The 18137-nt window shown below is 35.6% G+C and overlaps 1 protein-coding gene and 1 pseudogene across 1 annotated transcript; one reads left to right on the forward strand and one right to left on the reverse strand.

Annotated features, from left to right (window-relative positions):
* Window positions 1-750, reverse strand: LOC113345747 (uncharacterized mitochondrial protein AtMg00810-like). Its single transcript, XM_026589422.1, has 2 exons — window positions 374-750; window positions 1-175 (listed from the first exon to the last, which is right to left on the reverse strand). Exons 1-2 carry the CDS (start codon window positions 748-750, stop codon window positions 1-3), a joined length of 552 nt encoding a protein of 183 aa, XP_026445207.1.
* Window positions 751-5419: 4669 nt separating this feature from the next.
* LOC113345748 lies at window positions 5420-6098 on the forward strand (annotated as a pseudogene).
* The last annotated feature ends 12039 nt before the right edge of the window (window positions 6099-18137 follow it).

An 18137-nucleotide genomic window follows, 5' to 3' on the forward strand; every position in this document is an offset into this window, starting at 1 on the left:
CTATGGAGGTTCAGAGATACTGAGCTTGAGACGTAGATGATGAAATCTGGTAATTGATAAGCCCTTTGTAAGAATATCATCAATTTTTTCCGTAGTAGAGAGAAACCGTACCTCCAAGCATTTAGCAGCAACTAGCTCTCTGACAAAGTGAAAAGCTATCTCAATGTGCTTCATCCTGTTATGAAAAATTGTATTTGCAGTTAAGTAAGTTGCACCCATATTGTCACACCACAGAACAGGGGTTCTGGGAGATGGAAATTGCAGCTCAGATAGAAGAGAGTGCACCCAAATCAACTCGGAAGTAGCATCTTCTAAAGATCTATATTATGCTTCTATACTAGATCCGGAGACTATTTTTTGCTTCCTAGAGCACCAGGATATTAAACTTAGACCTATAAATATAGCCATACCACTTGTGGATATCCTGTCAGTAAGATCACCAGCCCAATCTGCATCAGAAAAGGCTTGCAGTTGTAAAGAAAATGATCTCTTAAAATGTAATCCAAATGAGACTATCCCTTGTAAGTATCTGAGAATGCGTTTCACAACTGCCCAATTTTCTTCAGATGGAGCTTGCATATGTTGACAGGCACTATTAACTGCAAAAACTATGTCTGGTCTAGTGATAGTAGCATACTGGAGAGTCACCAACTGTGCTTCTGTATAAGACAACATCCTCAAAGCTGGAGATTGATCATCAGAAGAAGAAGAAGAAGCAAAAGGAGTAGAGCAAGGCTTAGATACACTCATTTTTTTTTCTTGGATAGAAAATTAGATACATACTGTTCTTGAGAAAAAAGAATTCCATGAGAAGTAGTTTTTTCCTGAATGCCCAAGAAGAAATGTAAAGGGCCCAAATCCTTGATGGAAAACTCATTGCCCATATCAAGAATGAGGTGATCCACTTCAGATTGACCGTTACCAGTGACTAAAATGTCATCTACATAGATCAAAGTGTATAATATAGTATAAGAAGTTACTCTGTAAAATAAAGAAGTTTCAGTTTTGGAGGATTTAAATCCAGATGCCAATAAGAATATGATGAGCCTTTCAAACCAAGCCATGGGTGATTGTTTTAGTCCATGAGCTTGCATACATAAGTAGGAAGTAATTTATCTAAATAGCCAGGAGCTTGCACCATGTAAATAGTTTCCTTTAAATTTCCATGTAAAAATGCATTCTTAACATCAAGTTGTCTGATTTGCCAGTCTTTATATAGTGAAATAGACAGAATCATGCGCACTGTAGTTGATTTAACTAGTGGACTAAATATATCTTGATAATCAATGTCTTCTACTTGATTATATCCCTTAGTAACCAATCTATCTTTATACCTTTCAACGGTTACGTATGCTTTCCTCTTAATACTGAAGATCCATTTACGGCCAATAACATTTTGTGCTATTAAGAACGACCAATTCCCAAGTACCATTCTGCAGTAAGGAATTAATTTATTCATCCATTTCAACTCTCCATTTAGGATCTTTACATTCTTCAGAATAGCAAGTAGGCACAATGATATCTTCACAAACTGTTTGAACTTCAGAAGCAAAGACTTTTGGCTTAAAAATTCCCATTTTGCCTCTTGTTTTCATGGAGTGCTCATTAGTGATTACTAGAGGTGATGGAGAAACACTGGACAAAGAAAGAAATTCTCTTAAATCCTGAAGAGGTATATCAATAGATTTAAAGATTGTTTCAACAACAGGAGTTGACACATGAGTTGGATCAATACCAGTTGTTGGATCAGGGAGAAATGTATCAACTGCAGATGTTGACACACGGAATCTTGAAGGAACAACTGACATTATAGACAAAGTAGTTGAATCTGAAGTTCCTATCATGAATAGAGTAGCATATGGAAACAGAGTCTCACCAAATTTAACATCTCTAGAAATAATAATCCTATTTGTCTGAGGATTGACGCATCTGTAACCCTTATGAAGCTAACTATAACCCAAAAATATGCACCACACAGATCTTGGATGCAATTTGTGACTGTTGAATGGTCTCAAACATGGATAACAAGAACATCCAAATGTCTTTAAGAAATTATAATCAGGTTGAAGATAAAATAAACATTCAAGAGGAGATAACTTCTGTAAACTCTGAGCTGGAAGTATGTTTATGAGAAACTTTGTAGTCTCAAATGCATAAGACCAATAATATAGTGGCAGGATGCATGAGAAAGAAGAGCTAATACGGTTTCAACAATATGTCTATGTTTTCTCTCAGCTGTACCATTCTGAGCATGAGGACAAGATACTTTATGACCTATTCCACAAGATTCCAAATAAGAAGAGACATTTCTGTATTCACTTCCCCAATTTGATTGAACAAACTTTATTCTTCTACTGAGAAAGTTTTCTAAATGTGTTTTGAACTTGATAAAGGTTGGAAGAACTTCTGATTTATATGCTAAAGGATAAAGCCAAGTGAATCTGCTAAAAGAGTCAATAAAAGACACATAGTATTTATAGCCATTGACAGAACACAAGGGAGATAACCAAACATCTGTGTGAATGAGATCCAAAGGACCATACACATTATTTAAAACAGAAGGAAAAGGAAAAGCATGACTCTTAGCTACTTGACAATCATGAAATATAGTAATAGATAGATGGCCATGTATAACTCCATCCACGGATGCTAAAATATGCTTCAAAGTGTGATAAGAAGGATGTCTAAGATTCTTGTGCCAGCTTGCTGTTGTAGATATACTAGAATGAGAGGCTTGCTTAAGTTGAGCAGCAGTAAACACCAAACGATAAAGACCATCTTTAACAAGACCATGGAGCAGTACCTTGTGAGTAACCATATCCTTAACAAAGAATTCATCCAGATAAAATTCAAAATAACAATTATTTTCCTTTGTAAATTGATGCACAAATATCAGATTCTTTGTAATAGAAGGAACATGAAGTACATTAGACAGAGTAAATCTTGCAGTATCAATATCAAAAGTATGAGTTATATGCAAATCTGATCCATTTCCAACTCTGACTTGATATGTGCTTTGATACTCAGAATGAAAATTCAAATTGGATAAGTCAGAAGTAAGGTGATGTGTTGCTCCAGAATCGGGTACCCAACCAGAATGATATGTAGAAGCATCTTCATTGTACACAGCAAATGCCCTCAGGTTCAGGACACTAGAAATCCTCATAGTCTTTACCATAATTATCAGCAGATGCATAATAAGATTGTGCCGTTGAATAATCATTTGTTGCATATCTGTATCTACATTCATTAGCTAAGTGGCCAGGCTTCTTGCAAATTTGGCACTCAATGTAGTAATCATATTTCATGGATGAATGATGAAAATTACTGAAGTTCGTGGATCTTCCAAATCTACCATTATCATTGGATATCTGTCACCACGTAATCCTCCTCTGAATCTACCACCATCTCTATTACCTCTAAAACTATTGGATTTGCTAAAACCACCTCTTACAAGATATTGATTCTAATTATTAGAGGCATGAGAGTTATGATAAGATTGATCATGATAGGGAGGATAATTACCAACTGGTGAAGAAGTAGAACCTTGAAATTGTTGACCAAAACGATGAAAATAATAATTCTGAATTTGTTGTTGTGAGACATTAGCAGAAGCAGCAGTTAAATCAACATTCATATCAGAATTCATACGAGTCTCCTCAGAAAGAAGTAACCCCAATAATTCATAAGATGGAATAAGCTTTTCATTTTTCAGTTGTTGTGTATTGATAGAGGTTTTGAAAGCATTAAACTCAGAAGGTAAGCCTTGTAATATATGGAAAACAAGATCCTCATCAGAAATTGGACGATCAATTTGAGCTAACTGATATGCGATGGATCTAGCTTTGTTGAAGTAAACTAGCATAGAATCAGAACTTTTCTTCAATGTTACTAGATCTGATTTTAACTGCATCAATCTTGATTTAGTTGTAGCATTATAGTTGTTTTTCAAATGAATCCATACCCATGAGAGAATGTACAGTCAAGAACCTAAGAATGAATTTCCTTAGTACAAACAGAGAATAGCCATGAAAGAAGCGCTTGATCTTGATTTATCCAGTAAGCATATGTCAGATTCTTCACAAAATCATTATCTGGATCAGTATCTAAAAATGCAGGATCAACTATAATTACAACTCCATCAGTAGAAGTATGTCTGTAATATTTAGTTGGACACCGAAATGATCCATCAACAAAGCGAAAGAGACCGTAACTTCGTAACAGAGGAACCATTTGAGATTTACAGAAAGAAAATTTGTGTTTGATAGTTTGGATGGTGGTTTGAATGTTAAAGGTATATGTTTATGTTGGATCGCCATTGATTTACAGATAAGAAGATGAGTTGAGAATGAATTTAGGTACCGAGTACCATGTTGAAAGATACAATGTCGTTGGACAATCTCTCAAACATAATTTCATTAATCTTCTTCTCTTTTTTTCTTACAGACTCTAACAAAGATCAGTTATATAAAACTGAATTGATTGATGATTTTTTGGTCACAGGTTCCGTACACTCTAACTACCAGGTGTTGGTTACCACATGTTTGCACTGCACGCTTAATGACGTAAGCGCTTACATCACATAAGTCACAGGAAACACATGACATTGTATCAACAACGATTGTTGACACACACAGAACGACACAGGAAACACCTGATACTCCGAGAATTGTATCAACTACAATAGTTGAATCACTCACTAAGTAACAAGTAACTACCATTCTCTAATAGTGTGAAACCCCAAATTTATTCTCCCTGTGGTCCTCATATTAAACATTACAGATTAAGTCTCATCATTTTCAATTTCAGATTCAAAGAAGACCCTTTAATTCTTCAACATCACTAATTCATCCCGTCTTAGACCTCGCATACTCAACTACAAGTTCATCTTTTACAAATCCTAACTTCCCCGTTGCAACACCAGATGTTAAACGTGACAATATCATTTCTTCAAATTCTTGTTTAATATCGATTTGAACCCATATTCACATCAAACACATCTTCGATTTAACAACCAACAACTTGAATTTCTTCTCCTATCCCTCTTCTGTGAATCCCTCGAGCTGATTTCAATCCATCTCTGTCTCAGTTTCATTTCATTCTTAATCTCAGCAAATCATAATCTTCAACAACAAAAAAACTTTCAGAAAACTCGATCTACACTCTCCATTTCTATGAACACTAATAGAGCCGTCATCGGTTTCAAGCAGAGAAGAAATAAAAGCCAATGATTTCTTCTCTGAATTTTAGGTTATGTGTAGGAATGGGAATTGATAGAGGCACCCAAGATTTTGATAGATACCATATCAATTATCTATCTTCTCATTCCTTATTCTGTAGTTTGCACATTGCTTCCTATTTTTTCTTCTCTTTCTCTTAAGCTAGAATTGCAGAATCGCGAGTATTAACAAGTAATTACATGGTATATCTCGGCGTCACTAAGGCAGTTTGTAACATTTCAGTCATATGGAAAAAAGTATTTTCCCTGTACGTAATTGAAATTAAAACAACTCGCGAGGGTCTTGTAAGAAGTTCTGTGATTTTGCTGAATATGATCTCCATGTGTGGATTGATTTCTGGCCCTTTTCTTGGATGGATAATTATAAACGGCCGGTATTTAAATGCATTTGTGGATCGGCCATCTCTGGAGCCACTGACTAGTTAGATGGTTACTTGGCAAGGAAAATGAGGATTCATTCAGTGGTAGGATCATACCTTGACCCCCTTGATGACAAGGTTCTTATTGGCATTATCGCCGTAGCAATGGTGAAAATGGATCTTATATCCTCTTGGTTGTTGGTTTAGTAGTTGGTACAGCCTTACAAAGATCTAGTTCCTTGGGTTGGTATTGAGAAAGTTGGTCGGAGTTTACCAACCTCGACGAAGTTCATCGACTGAAGGTGGAACCCTTCTTTCTGAGCAAGCTCAACACAGTCTTCCAGCTGGTTTTAGTTGTCGCTGCTCTTCTTCAACCAGAATTTGGAAACTTAGAGACTGAAGTGTACATTAAATACTTGAGTTTTCTGGTAGCTTCGACAACAGCAGCATCCACGGTAGCATATGGAGAGCAAAACTTTCAACAACTTGGTCATTTCTAAAGCTTCCTTGATGGTAAAATGGCGATTTCTTCCAAAAACCCAGCATCCTACTCGTCTCAATCCTCTGTGATTGATTCAGTTTAGGAGTGTGCTATCTGAAATTTCGATGTTCAAGGACGGATCTATGATCATTCCCCTTGAGGCCGAAATTTATTGGATAGTAGGGTTTTTGGTTGTCTATTTTATTTTTTCTTCTTTTTTTGATAATGAAAGTGGTGCAGATTGCCCCATTACTTCTGCGTTCTAAATCATTTTCTTTTATTTGGATGTTCTTTGGATTAAGTGTGATTGAGAAATTCAAAAATAAGTATTCAGAGACTCAAGATTGGCTATACCATAGTTTTCTTATGTTCTCGTGATGGTGTTTGAAGTGGAATTTAGAGTTGGTAATATTCGGTCCAAGAGATTCAATGAAATAGTAATTCAGGTTCAATGGTTGTGGAATTCTTCTAACAGTTATTTACGGGTGGATGAAATCTATAATCCCTATTCTTCATGGAACTATCTCTGCATTCATTATGGTTTTGAAGGTTTAATTTGGAGCCACTTTTGGACTTCTGTAAACCCAGTTTCAGTGGATTTACCTATCAGCACAGTCCCAAGCACTCAGTTAAATTTGGATAATATCAAATTTCCTCCTTTATCAGATTCTCATGAGGCGAAGGATTTTTACCATTGGGCTCTAGCAGTGGAAGTTCACAATTCTCATATAGGTTGGAATAAGATTGAATCTTGCCTAAGAAATAAAATTAGGTGTTCAGAGAATATGAATCTCCGATGTGTTTGGAATATCCGATATGTGCATGATAAGCTGGCATTCTTTTATGCTCCTTTAGAGTTAATCTGGATTCAATTCAAGGAAGTATATAATTTTCATTGGGGAAGACAAAGTTTTTTGTTAGTCAATGGAAATCTGAATACTCTTATATTATTAATAAAGCAAACTTAGTTGATCATGAACATTGGATAGGAATTAGAGGCCTCATGTTTCATCTTTAGGAATCTAGATCTTTTGAAGTAATCTGTGGTTCTTGTGGCAAGTTGTTGGAGATTCATGAGGAGTTAATTAATTTTTCAAATCTTAAATATTCTAAGATCTAAGTTTAGGCAAAAATTCAGGATATTCCAGAGGATGTCTCTTAATTTCAAATGAAAGTGGTTATCCATAGAGTGGATTCAGAATGCAGATGTTTCTAAGCCTATTCAGGCACCAAAGATCAAATTGGTAATGGTTTATTTGGAAAATCATGATCTGATTCTGTCAAAAAGTACCATATCAGAGGCGTAAAAAAAAAAGTTCGGAACATTGAATAATCTGTCCTTTACACCGACAAATCAGTCTCATAGTATATCTAGTGCGAAATCAGCTCAGTCCATAAATTCTGTTAATTCAAATTCAAACTCAACGTCAATTTAGGCGGTAAAAAGGCTAAACAAAGTTCGGAGAAATGTAGTTGATATTCAGTTAAGGGGTACTCGAGATAAACAAGTACTGGATCATGATTTATTGGAACTGGATAAGGAGATTCTTATTCCTTGGGTTACAAATAGAAAAAAAAAGACAAATGGGTCGGGTCGCTATATGAACTATATGGGGAGAGTAGTTTACAGGGATCTAGGTAGTGAAATGTGAATCATCTCTATACCATTAAAAGATGGAATTCTTGTCCATGACCCGACCAACAATCTTGGCAATTCTATGGGCCAGGCGGGGGAGCGGAACTTTTAGGTGGCCTTAGGCCCGACTGACGGCTCTGCATCAGTAAAGGATTGAGCTTCATCCTGAAAAAGCAGGGGTCTAAAAACCACACCCAATATTTCGCTTAGAACTCTGTATGGACAACTCCAATATAATTCCAAGAGAATCAACTAGAAAATCAGACTCAATCAGTGGAAATATCTCCAAGATTTAGTATCTCAATTTCACAATGTAATCAGCAAATCAAACAGATAGAAATCCGCGAGCCTGATTATTATGTGAAACAACTTGAGCGGTACCAAAGACCAATGTTCAAGTTCAATCAATATAATCAACAACCAAGGGCTGGATTCTCAATTGATTGAACTTACGCACAACCTGTGATATTTCAATTATATAAACAAATATAATGCGGAAAAGAAATAACACAGATACCAGAAGTTGTGTTAACTAGGAAACCGAAAATGCAGAAAAACCCCGGGACCTAGTCCAGATTTGAACACCACACTGTATTAAGCCGCTACAGACACTAGACTACTCCATGTTAACTTCAGACTGGAATGTAGTTGAGCCCTAACCAATCTCACATTGATCAAGGTACAATTGCACTCCTTACGTCTTTGAATCCCAGCAGGACTCTACGCACTTGATTCCTTTAGCTGATCTCACCCACAACTAAGATTTTCTACGACCCAAAGTCGAAGACTTGATAAACCAATTTGTCTCACACAGAAAAATCCATTGAATAGGTAAATCTGTCTCCTACAGATAAACCTACGAGTTTTGTTCCGTCTTTTGATAAATCAAGGTGAACATGAACCAATTGATATACCAGACTTATATTCCCGAAGAAAAACCTAGAAATATCAATCAACTCACAATAATCTTAATCATATGGTATCGAAACAAGATAATGTGGAATCACAAACGATGAGACGAAGATGCTTGTGACTAATTTTTATCTTGCCTATCGGAGATTAAATCTCGAGAAAATCTTAGAGAAGAAAGTACTCAATCACGATAGAAACAACAAGATCAGAACATGCAACTACAGAGAAAATAGCTGGGTCTGGCTTCACAATCCCAATGAAGTCTTTAAGTCGTTAACTTACAGGGTTTCGTGAAAAACCTAAGTTTGAAGGAGAACCGACTCTAGTCGCAACTAGTATCACACATGAGGTGTGGGGATTAGGTTTCCCAGTTGCTAGAGTTCTCCTTTATGTAATCTTCAAATCAGGGTTTGCAATCAATGTGACCTTGGTAACAAAGCATTCAATATTCATCGTTAGATGAAAATTTGGTTAGACTCAAGCTAATATCTTTCAACCGTTAGATCGAACTTAGCTTGTTACACACAAATGAAAAGTGACTTCATTTAGATATGAGTAACCATACCTAAACGTGTGCACAACAATAGTTAACCGAAGTTAGCCATATGAACCATATTCATCTTAACCATACCTAGTTCAAATGACTCAAATGAAACTAGTTCTAGAGTTGTTCAATTGTTTACATTCTCATAGAAATATACAAGACACAATTGAAACAAAATCGATTTTGATTCACTGATCAAGTCATGAACATTATATCCACGGTTTGCAAAAGGTTGAATCCCTTATTATATAAATGTATTAGTTCATGAACAAACCGATTTTAGAACATTATCCACTTGGGTATGCATATGGGTACGCGTACCTAAATGGTCGGACTAAGTTTGGGTTTCGCCAGTTCGCGAACTGGTACGCATACCTTCCAAACTCAGCAGAATTTCCCGGACCTGAACCTTACGCCAGTACGCGTACCGAGACGCACACCAGGTTCCCGGACTTTCTCAAAACCAACTAATACGCATACAGGTATGCATATCATGGTTCCCAGACTTGGATTACATATAGACAAGTACGCATCCTATGCTTATCCAATTGTTCTAAACTCCATTTCAACCGCTGAAACATTCTTGGAAGACGACAATATCACACAAACTATTAGCTTTAAAGCAATTTTCAAGTGATCGAATGATCAATACGAAACATTCCGAGTCTACATCAAATGACTTTCTCACACAAATCATGTAAGATGTTACCAGGTGATTTTCACATGATCATATTTTGACTTTTGTCAAGAATATAAGATGAACTTGGTTAAAGCAAAACTTACCAACACATATTTCGATAAATATGTAAGCGAGTTAAACTTAGCTCGAAATATCAAATGTGTATAATTGAAGTCTATATAGTTATACGACTTTTTCTAAAATAGGAGATAAAGTTGATAGACTTTTGAGTGATAGATGAGTTCAAGTCTCCACATACCTTTTGTTTAAGAAGTTCCACAAGCTCCCCTTAGTAGTTCTTCGTCTTCAATCGATGAACGCCGTGAAGTTTAATCCTCAACTACACTTTCTATCCTGATCTGAGACTTAGCTATAAGTCGACTAGAAATCAAGACTTATAGTTTTGGCAACTAAACTTGGCAACAAGCTTGAGATAGCAACGCTTGCGAGTTCGACCGAGCAGTGCTCCAACAATCTCCCCCTTTGTCAATTTTACTGACAAAACTATCATCACATATGGAATACAAAATAAATAAACTTTGTAGCTCTCAATCCAAATGTTTGATTTCCTTGGTTCTTCAATATTACTCAAAATTTTTGTCACTTCCAAGTACTCCAATGATTCTGAACGTGTTCAACTCAGCATCATAGTTGTTGAAGATTCGTAGCTACAACAATGAGAAAACAATTGCTCTCAATCATTGTTATATAGTGTCATAGTATTATTACACAACATCAAATTCCAATTGTATCACAATTTTGACAACAATACTATGGTGATATGTATCACTCCCCCTTAGTCAATATTTCATATCACATGAAAACCACTCCCCCTTAAGTAATGATTCGTAAACCATATGTATCTGTAGTGTGAACTACACATTAATTCTCCCCCTTTTTGTCAATAAAATTGGCGAAAGTACGAAAACTAGTGGGATCCTAATGAAATTTCCATAGAGACACTTCATGACCAAAAGATAATAACATATAAACTTTATTTAGATGCAATCATATAGTCGAAACTACTTGCATTCATCAAGGAGTTTATAAAGATACAAGATAACCACTATAATATTCCACAGCCGCACTCCCCACAAAGATTTGGAAATTAAACACAAGTTCAATTAAGAACTCACCCCCATAAAATGTCATTCCCGAAAGAACAACAAGAGCGACCTTACTTTCACAAGAAAAGAAGGATTTCTTTGGACATTAACAAATCGCATGAAACATGAATTTGTATCCAAAAAACTTAATTAAATTAACCGTAAGAGAACCCATGATTAATTTAATCGGAAATGCTCACATAAGAGAACTTATGGAGCCGCACAGTATTTACACAAAGATGTTGATCAAGGAAAGACCAATACTGAGGAATATTCAAAGATTCATTTTATTTTTCATCAATATTTGCATAGATACATACAACATACTGAATTTTCGTAGACAAAAGTTCATCCTATCTTCCATCAATATTTGCATAATGACATAATAGGCTTAAATTTTGTTTGTCAAAAGTTTATTCAATCTTTTATAAATATTTGCATAATGACATATGAAAGACTTAACTTTTGACATATATGGGACAATCATAGCTCACAGACGCAAACACACATATCCCATAACAAGTTGCAATATATGAAACCATAAAGATTAATACTACAAAATCATATTCCAAATAAACTTCAAAATTTAATTAAATAAATCTAAAAACATTGCAAGATGAAAATCGTTGGAAATAGCTCTGTGTACTCACAATAATGGGTACTCCAAACCCTAGATATCCTAATTAACACATGAATAAATTCTCATAAGAAGTTTCCTAGACATTAAGGCCTCTGAAAAATTCTGTATCGTCCCTGAACTCCTTGTCGCCAACAACCATGGGAACATAAGGTTCATGAAGAAATGAGTCAAATCAAACAAACCTTCTAGATTGATGTCGAACCGGGGACTTCTGAATTTGGAGAGTCCTAAAAACAATAGCCTTTATTTCCTGAATCTCCTTTCTTATTTCCTTCAATTCTTCAAGAACCCCAGAGAACTTCTGTTGATTAGAAGGAACAACTCTTGGTTTTCTCAAATTCCTCCTTTTTCTTTTCAAAGTTGAAGTTACATGAGATTTATCTTTTTCCTTCATGATTGATAGTTTAACAATCATATTAACAACCTTTCCATCAGAAGACATAATGCTTGGATTTTGCATACCAGTATGAGATTGTGAGAGGAATTCACAAATCAGACTCAACAAGCAATCTTGTGATAAAAAGAGTATTTAGAGAAGGAAAAATGAAAGTAAGGTTACAGAACCTTTATCCACTAAAAAGGATTCACGTACGCACAACTCACAACCCTAAATAAAGCAGAATTGTCGATATTAACCCTCTTTTATTCATTAAACAACGTAAACCGCTTTCAATATCAATTTAGATATGAAAAGATGGAAGAATCCCAAACCGGCAAACACAAGACAAAAAAGAACCAATTTTTTTTCTTTTTTTCTTTAAAGCATGAAGTGTGCAAACTCTTGTCTCTTGAATTAGGCACGTGAGACAAGATGCAAAACCAACACAATTAAGTTGTGCTGGGGTGAACAATAATTTGTCCACTAAAACCTTTTTGAACGGAATTCTTAGAACCATGTTTCTCAGACTGTTTAGACCGTATTCTTTTCTCTAGTGGTCTAATTTTTTCTTTGGAAATTAACTTCTTTGGGGAAGAGAAGAGATTACATACCTCAGACGACTTCTAAACAAGTTTGAGCTTGTTTTTTAATCAATTTGCTCTTCGTTGAAGTTTATTGACATATCTTATCTTATGTTTGTACTTGAAACATTTGGAGAGTTCATGACCGTTGAGAGTACAATAAGAACATGTCAATATGGAGGATGGTTCAGACGTCATAGCTGTGCACACTGCTAGAAATACGGTAGAACCTCAAAAATTAGAAATAGAATTTCTAGTATACGAGGAGACATCCATTTTATCCTCCAAAGTTGTTGAAGTTTCTCCCGGAAGAATATCGAGGTTTATGTACGTATAACTACAATTATCAAGATCAATATTTTCACAGAGGAGTGCAACACTTGATTTTTCGTCTTCATTGGAATCATAGTGATCAAACATTTCATCAAGAGTTACAGCAAGACCTTTGTTTCCAGTGTATTTTCTACCATTCGGACACTCATTTGAAAAATGACCAAAACCTTCACACTTGAAGCATTGTGGCATATCCTCGTCATCAGTATCGTCAGTATCCCTTTTTTAGGAGGAACACGATTACGAGGTTCAACTGACGACTTAGGATTATCTCTAGTGAACCATTTACTTCTCTTCAAAAGAAGATATCTAAACTGTCGTGTGATATAAGAGACTGACTTGTCAAGATCTTCATTTGATGAATCAGTCTCAGAAGGATCATCTACAGAGATGCCAACACATTTACTTTTGGCAAGTAATTTTGTGTTATTTTGTGCTTTGAAAGCAACATCCTTTCCAGATTTGGATGTATGCTCATGATCAAATATCTTTAACTTACCAACCAGAGTATTTCTGGATAAAGGTATTAAGGTTATTTCCTTCAACGATGGCATGCTTCTTAGAATCGTATTTGGCTGGCAACGATGTGAGAATTTTCATCACAATGTCCTTTTCAGGAATAGTCTTACCCAACGCAAAAGATGCATTAAAAATTTCAGACACTTTGTGATTAAACTCATCAAATGAATCCTTATCATCCATACGAAAGTTTTCCCAATCAGAACATGGAAGCCTAGCTTCTTTCTCAGAGGAATTTCCTTCAAATACAGTTTCTAAGATATCCCATGCATCATTGGACCGAGTGCACGTAGTCACATGGTGCTGAAGATCTGGGGTAATGGCATGTATGATAGCATTTAAACCGTCAGAATTTTTCTTTGCAGCGAGAATATCATTAGGTTCATGTCTACCAATATCCTTTGCAATAGATATACCGTCTACTGTAACCAGTAGAGGATCATAACCATTAACAACATAAATCCATGAGTAATTTGATCCATCAAAAAACTGGTGGTACGTTTATAGAGATAGAACCTCTGTCCATAGAGTCATATCGTTACAAACACAGACTTATGAGGTCTTAAACGCGTTTGCCTGCTCTGATACCAATTGAAAAAGCGGGGGTCTAACAACCACACCCAATATTTCGCTTAGCAATATGTTTGGAAAATTCCAATATAATTCCAAACAGTCAGACTCGATTAGTGGAAATATATCCAAGAGTTAGCATCTCTGTTTCACAATGTAATCAGCAAATCAAACAGATAGAAATCCGCGAGCCTGATCATTATGTGAAACAACTTGAACGGTACCAAAGACCAATATTCAAGTGCCAATCAATATAATCAACAAACAAGGGTTGGATTCTTAAGTGATTGAACTTACCCACAACCTGTGATATTTCAATTATATAAACAAATATAATGCGGAAAACAAATAACACAGACACCAGAATTTTTGTTAACGAGGAAACCGCAAATGCAGGAAACCTCGGGACCTAGTCCAGATTTGAACACCACACTGTATTAAGCCGCTACAAATACTAGCATACTCTATGTTAACTTCGGACTGGAATGTAGTTGAGCCTTAACCAATCTCACACTGATCAAGGTACTGTTGCCCTCCTTACGTCTCTGAATCCCAACAGGACTCTATGCACTTTATTCCCTTAGCTGATCTCACCCAAAACTAAGAGTTGCTATGATCCAAATTCAAAGACATGATAAACCAATCTGTCTCAAATAGAAAAGTCTATTGAATAGATAAATTTATCTCCCACAGATAAACCTACGAGTTTTGTTCCGTCTTTTGATAAATCAAGGTGACAGGAACCAATTGATATACCAGATTTATATTCTCGAAGAACAACCTAGAAATATCAATCACCTCACAATAATCTTAATCTTATGGTAGAGAAACAAGATATTGTGGAATCACAAACGATGAGACGAAGATGTTTGTGACTACTTTTTATCTTGCCTACCGGAGATTAAATCTCGAAAAACCTTAGAGAAGATAGTACTCAATCACGATAGAAACAGCAAGATCTGAACATATAACTACAGAGAAAATAGTTGGGTGGCTTCACAATCCCAATGAAGTCTTTAAGTCGTTAACCTACAGGGTTTCGTGAAAAACCTAAGGTTAAAGGAGAATCGACTCTAGTCGCAACTAGTATAACAAAGGTGGTGTGGGGATTAGCTTTTCCAGTTGCTAGAGTTCTCCTTTATATAGTCTTAAAATCAGGTTTGCATTCAATGCTACCTTGGTAACGAATCATTCAATATTCACCGTTAGATGAAAACCTGATTAGACTCAGGCTAATATCTTTCAACCGTTAGATCGAACTTAGCTTGTTACACACAAATGAAAAGTGACTTCATTTAGATATGACTAACCGTACGTAAACTTGTGCACCTTGTTGGCTTAATGATAGTTAACCGAAGTTAGCCATATGAACCATATTCATCTTAACCATACCTAGTTCAAATGACTCAAATGAAACTAGTTCTAGAGTTGTTTAATTGTTTATATTCTCATAGAAGTATACAAGACACAATTGAAACAAAATCGATTTTGATTCACTGATCAAGTCATGAACATTATAGCCATGGTTTGCAAAAGATTGAATCCCTTATTATATAAATGTATTAGTTCATGAAAAAACCGATTTTAGAACATTATTCACTTGGGTATGCATACGGGTGCGCGTACCTAAATGGTCGGACTAAGTTTGGGTTTCGCCAGTTCGCGAACTGGTACGCATACCTTCCAAACTCATCAGAATTTCCCGTACCTGAACCTTACGCCAGTACGCGTACCGGTACGCACACCAGGTTCCCGGACTTTCTCAAAACCAACTAATACACATACGGGTATGCATACCATGGTTCCCGCACTTGGATTACATATAGACAAGTACGCATACTATGCTTATCCAATTGTTCTAAACTCCATTTCAACCATTTAAACATTATTGGAAGACGACAATATCACACAAACTATTAGCTTCAAAGCAATTTTCAAGTGATCGAATGATCAATACAAAACATTCCGAGTCTACATCAAATGACTGTCTCACACAAATCATGTAAGATGTTACCAGGTGATTTTCACATGATCATATTTTGACTTTTGTCAAGAATATAAGATGAACTTGGTTAAAGCGAAATCTTACCAACACATATTTCGAGAAATATGTAAGCGAGTTAAACTTAGCTCGAAATATCAAATGTGTATAATTGAAGTCTATATAGCTATACGACTTTTACTCAAATAGGAGGTAAAGTAGATATACTTTTGAGTGATAGATGAGTTCAAGTCTCCACATACCTTTTGTTTAAGAAGTTCCACAAGCTCCCCATAATAGTTCTTCGTCTTCAATCGATCAACGACATGAAGTCTAATGCTCAACTACACTTTCTATCCTAATCTGAGACTTAGCTATAAGTAGACTAGAAATCAAGACTTATAGTTTAGGCAACTAAATTTGACAACAAGCTTGAGATAGCAACGCTTGTCAGTTCGACCGACCAGTGCTCCAACAATCTCCCCCTTTGTCAATTTTAGTGACACAACTATCATCACATATGGAATACAAAATAAATAAACTTTGTAGCTCTCAATCCAAATGTTTGATTTCCTTGGTTCTTCAATATTACTCGAAATTTTTTTCACTTCCAAGTACTCCAATGATTCTGAACGTGTTCAACTCAGCATAATAGTTGTTGAAGATTCGTAGCTACAACAATGAGAAAACAGTTGCTCTCAATCATTGTTATATAGTGTCATAGTATTACTACACAACATCAAAGTGCAATTGTATCACAATTTTGACAAAAATACAATGGTGATATGTATCACTCCCCCTTAGTCAATATTTCATCTCACATGAAAACCACTCCCCCTTACGTAATGATTCGTAAACCATATGTATCTGTAGTGTGAACTACACATTAATTCTCCCCCTTTTTGTCAATAAAATTGGCGAAGGTACGAAAACTAGTGGGATCCTAATGAAATTTCCATAGAGACACTTCATGACCAAAAGATAATAACATATAAACTTTATTTAGATGCAATCATATAGTCGAAACTACGTGCATTCATCAAGGAGTTTATAAAGATACAAGATAACCCCTATAATATTCCACAGCCGCACTCCCCACAAAAATTTGGCAATTAAACACAAGTTCAATTAAGAACTCACCCCCATAAAATGTCATTTCCGAAAGAACAGCAAGAGCGACCTTACTTTCACAAGAAAAGAAGGATTTCTTTGGACATTAACAAATCCCATGAAACATGAATTTGTATCCAAAAAACTCAATTAAATTAACCATAAGAGAACCCATGATTAATTTAATCGGAAATGCTCACATAAGAGAACTTATGGAGCCGCATAGTATTTACACAAAGATATTGATCAGGGAAAGACCAATACTGAGGAATATTCAAAGATTTATTTTATTTTTCATCAATATTTGCATAGAGACATACAATAGACTGAATTTTTGGAGACAAAAGTTCATCCTATCTTCCATCAATATTAGCATAATGACATAATAGGCTAAAATTTTGTTTGTCAAAAGTTCATTCAATCTTTTATCAATATTTGCATAATGACATATGAAAGACTTAACTTTTGACATATATGGGACAATCATAGCTCACGGACGCAAACACACATATCCCATAACAAGTTGCAATATATGAAACCATAAATATTAATACTGCAAAATCATCTTCCAAATAAACTTCAAAATTTAATTAAATAAATCTAAAACCATTGCAAGATGAAAATCGTTGGAAATAGCTCTGTGTACTCACAATAATGGCTACTCCAAACCCTAGATATCTTTCTTAACACGAGAATAAATTCTCATAAGAAGTTTCCTAGACATTAAGGCCTCTGAAAAATTCTTTATCGTCCCCGAACTCCTTGTCGCCAACTGCCATGGGAACATAAGGTTCATGAAGAAAGGAGTCAATTCCAACAAACCTTCTGGATTCATGCCGAACCGGGGCCTTCTGAATTTGGTGAGTCCTAAAAACAATAGCCTTTATTTTCTGTATCTCCTTTCTTATTTCCTCCAACTCTTCAAGAACCCCAGAGAACTTCTGTTGATTAGAATGAACAACTCTTGGTTTTCTCACATTCCTCCTTTTTCTTTTCAAAGTTGAAGGTACATCAGATTTATCTTTTTCCTTCATGATTGATGGTTTAACAATCATATTAACAACCTTT

Source organism: Papaver somniferum, unplaced genomic scaffold, assembly GCF_003573695.1.
Source record: "Papaver somniferum cultivar HN1 unplaced genomic scaffold, ASM357369v1 unplaced-scaffold_83, whole genome shotgun sequence".
In the NCBI taxonomy this organism is placed as follows: Eukaryota; Viridiplantae; Streptophyta; class Magnoliopsida; order Ranunculales; family Papaveraceae; genus Papaver; species Papaver somniferum.

Bases quoted from the DNA above. Each gene is read 5' to 3' on its own strand.
- LOC113345747 (XM_026589422.1), bottom strand. From the start codon at position 750: ATGAGTGTATCTAAGCCTTGCTCTACTCCTTTTGCTTCTTCTTCTTCT. The intron at 176-373 runs GTGCTCTAGGAA...TTTTCATAACAG, and splicing joins GGTCTAAGTTTAATATCCTG to GATGAAGCACATTGAGATAG.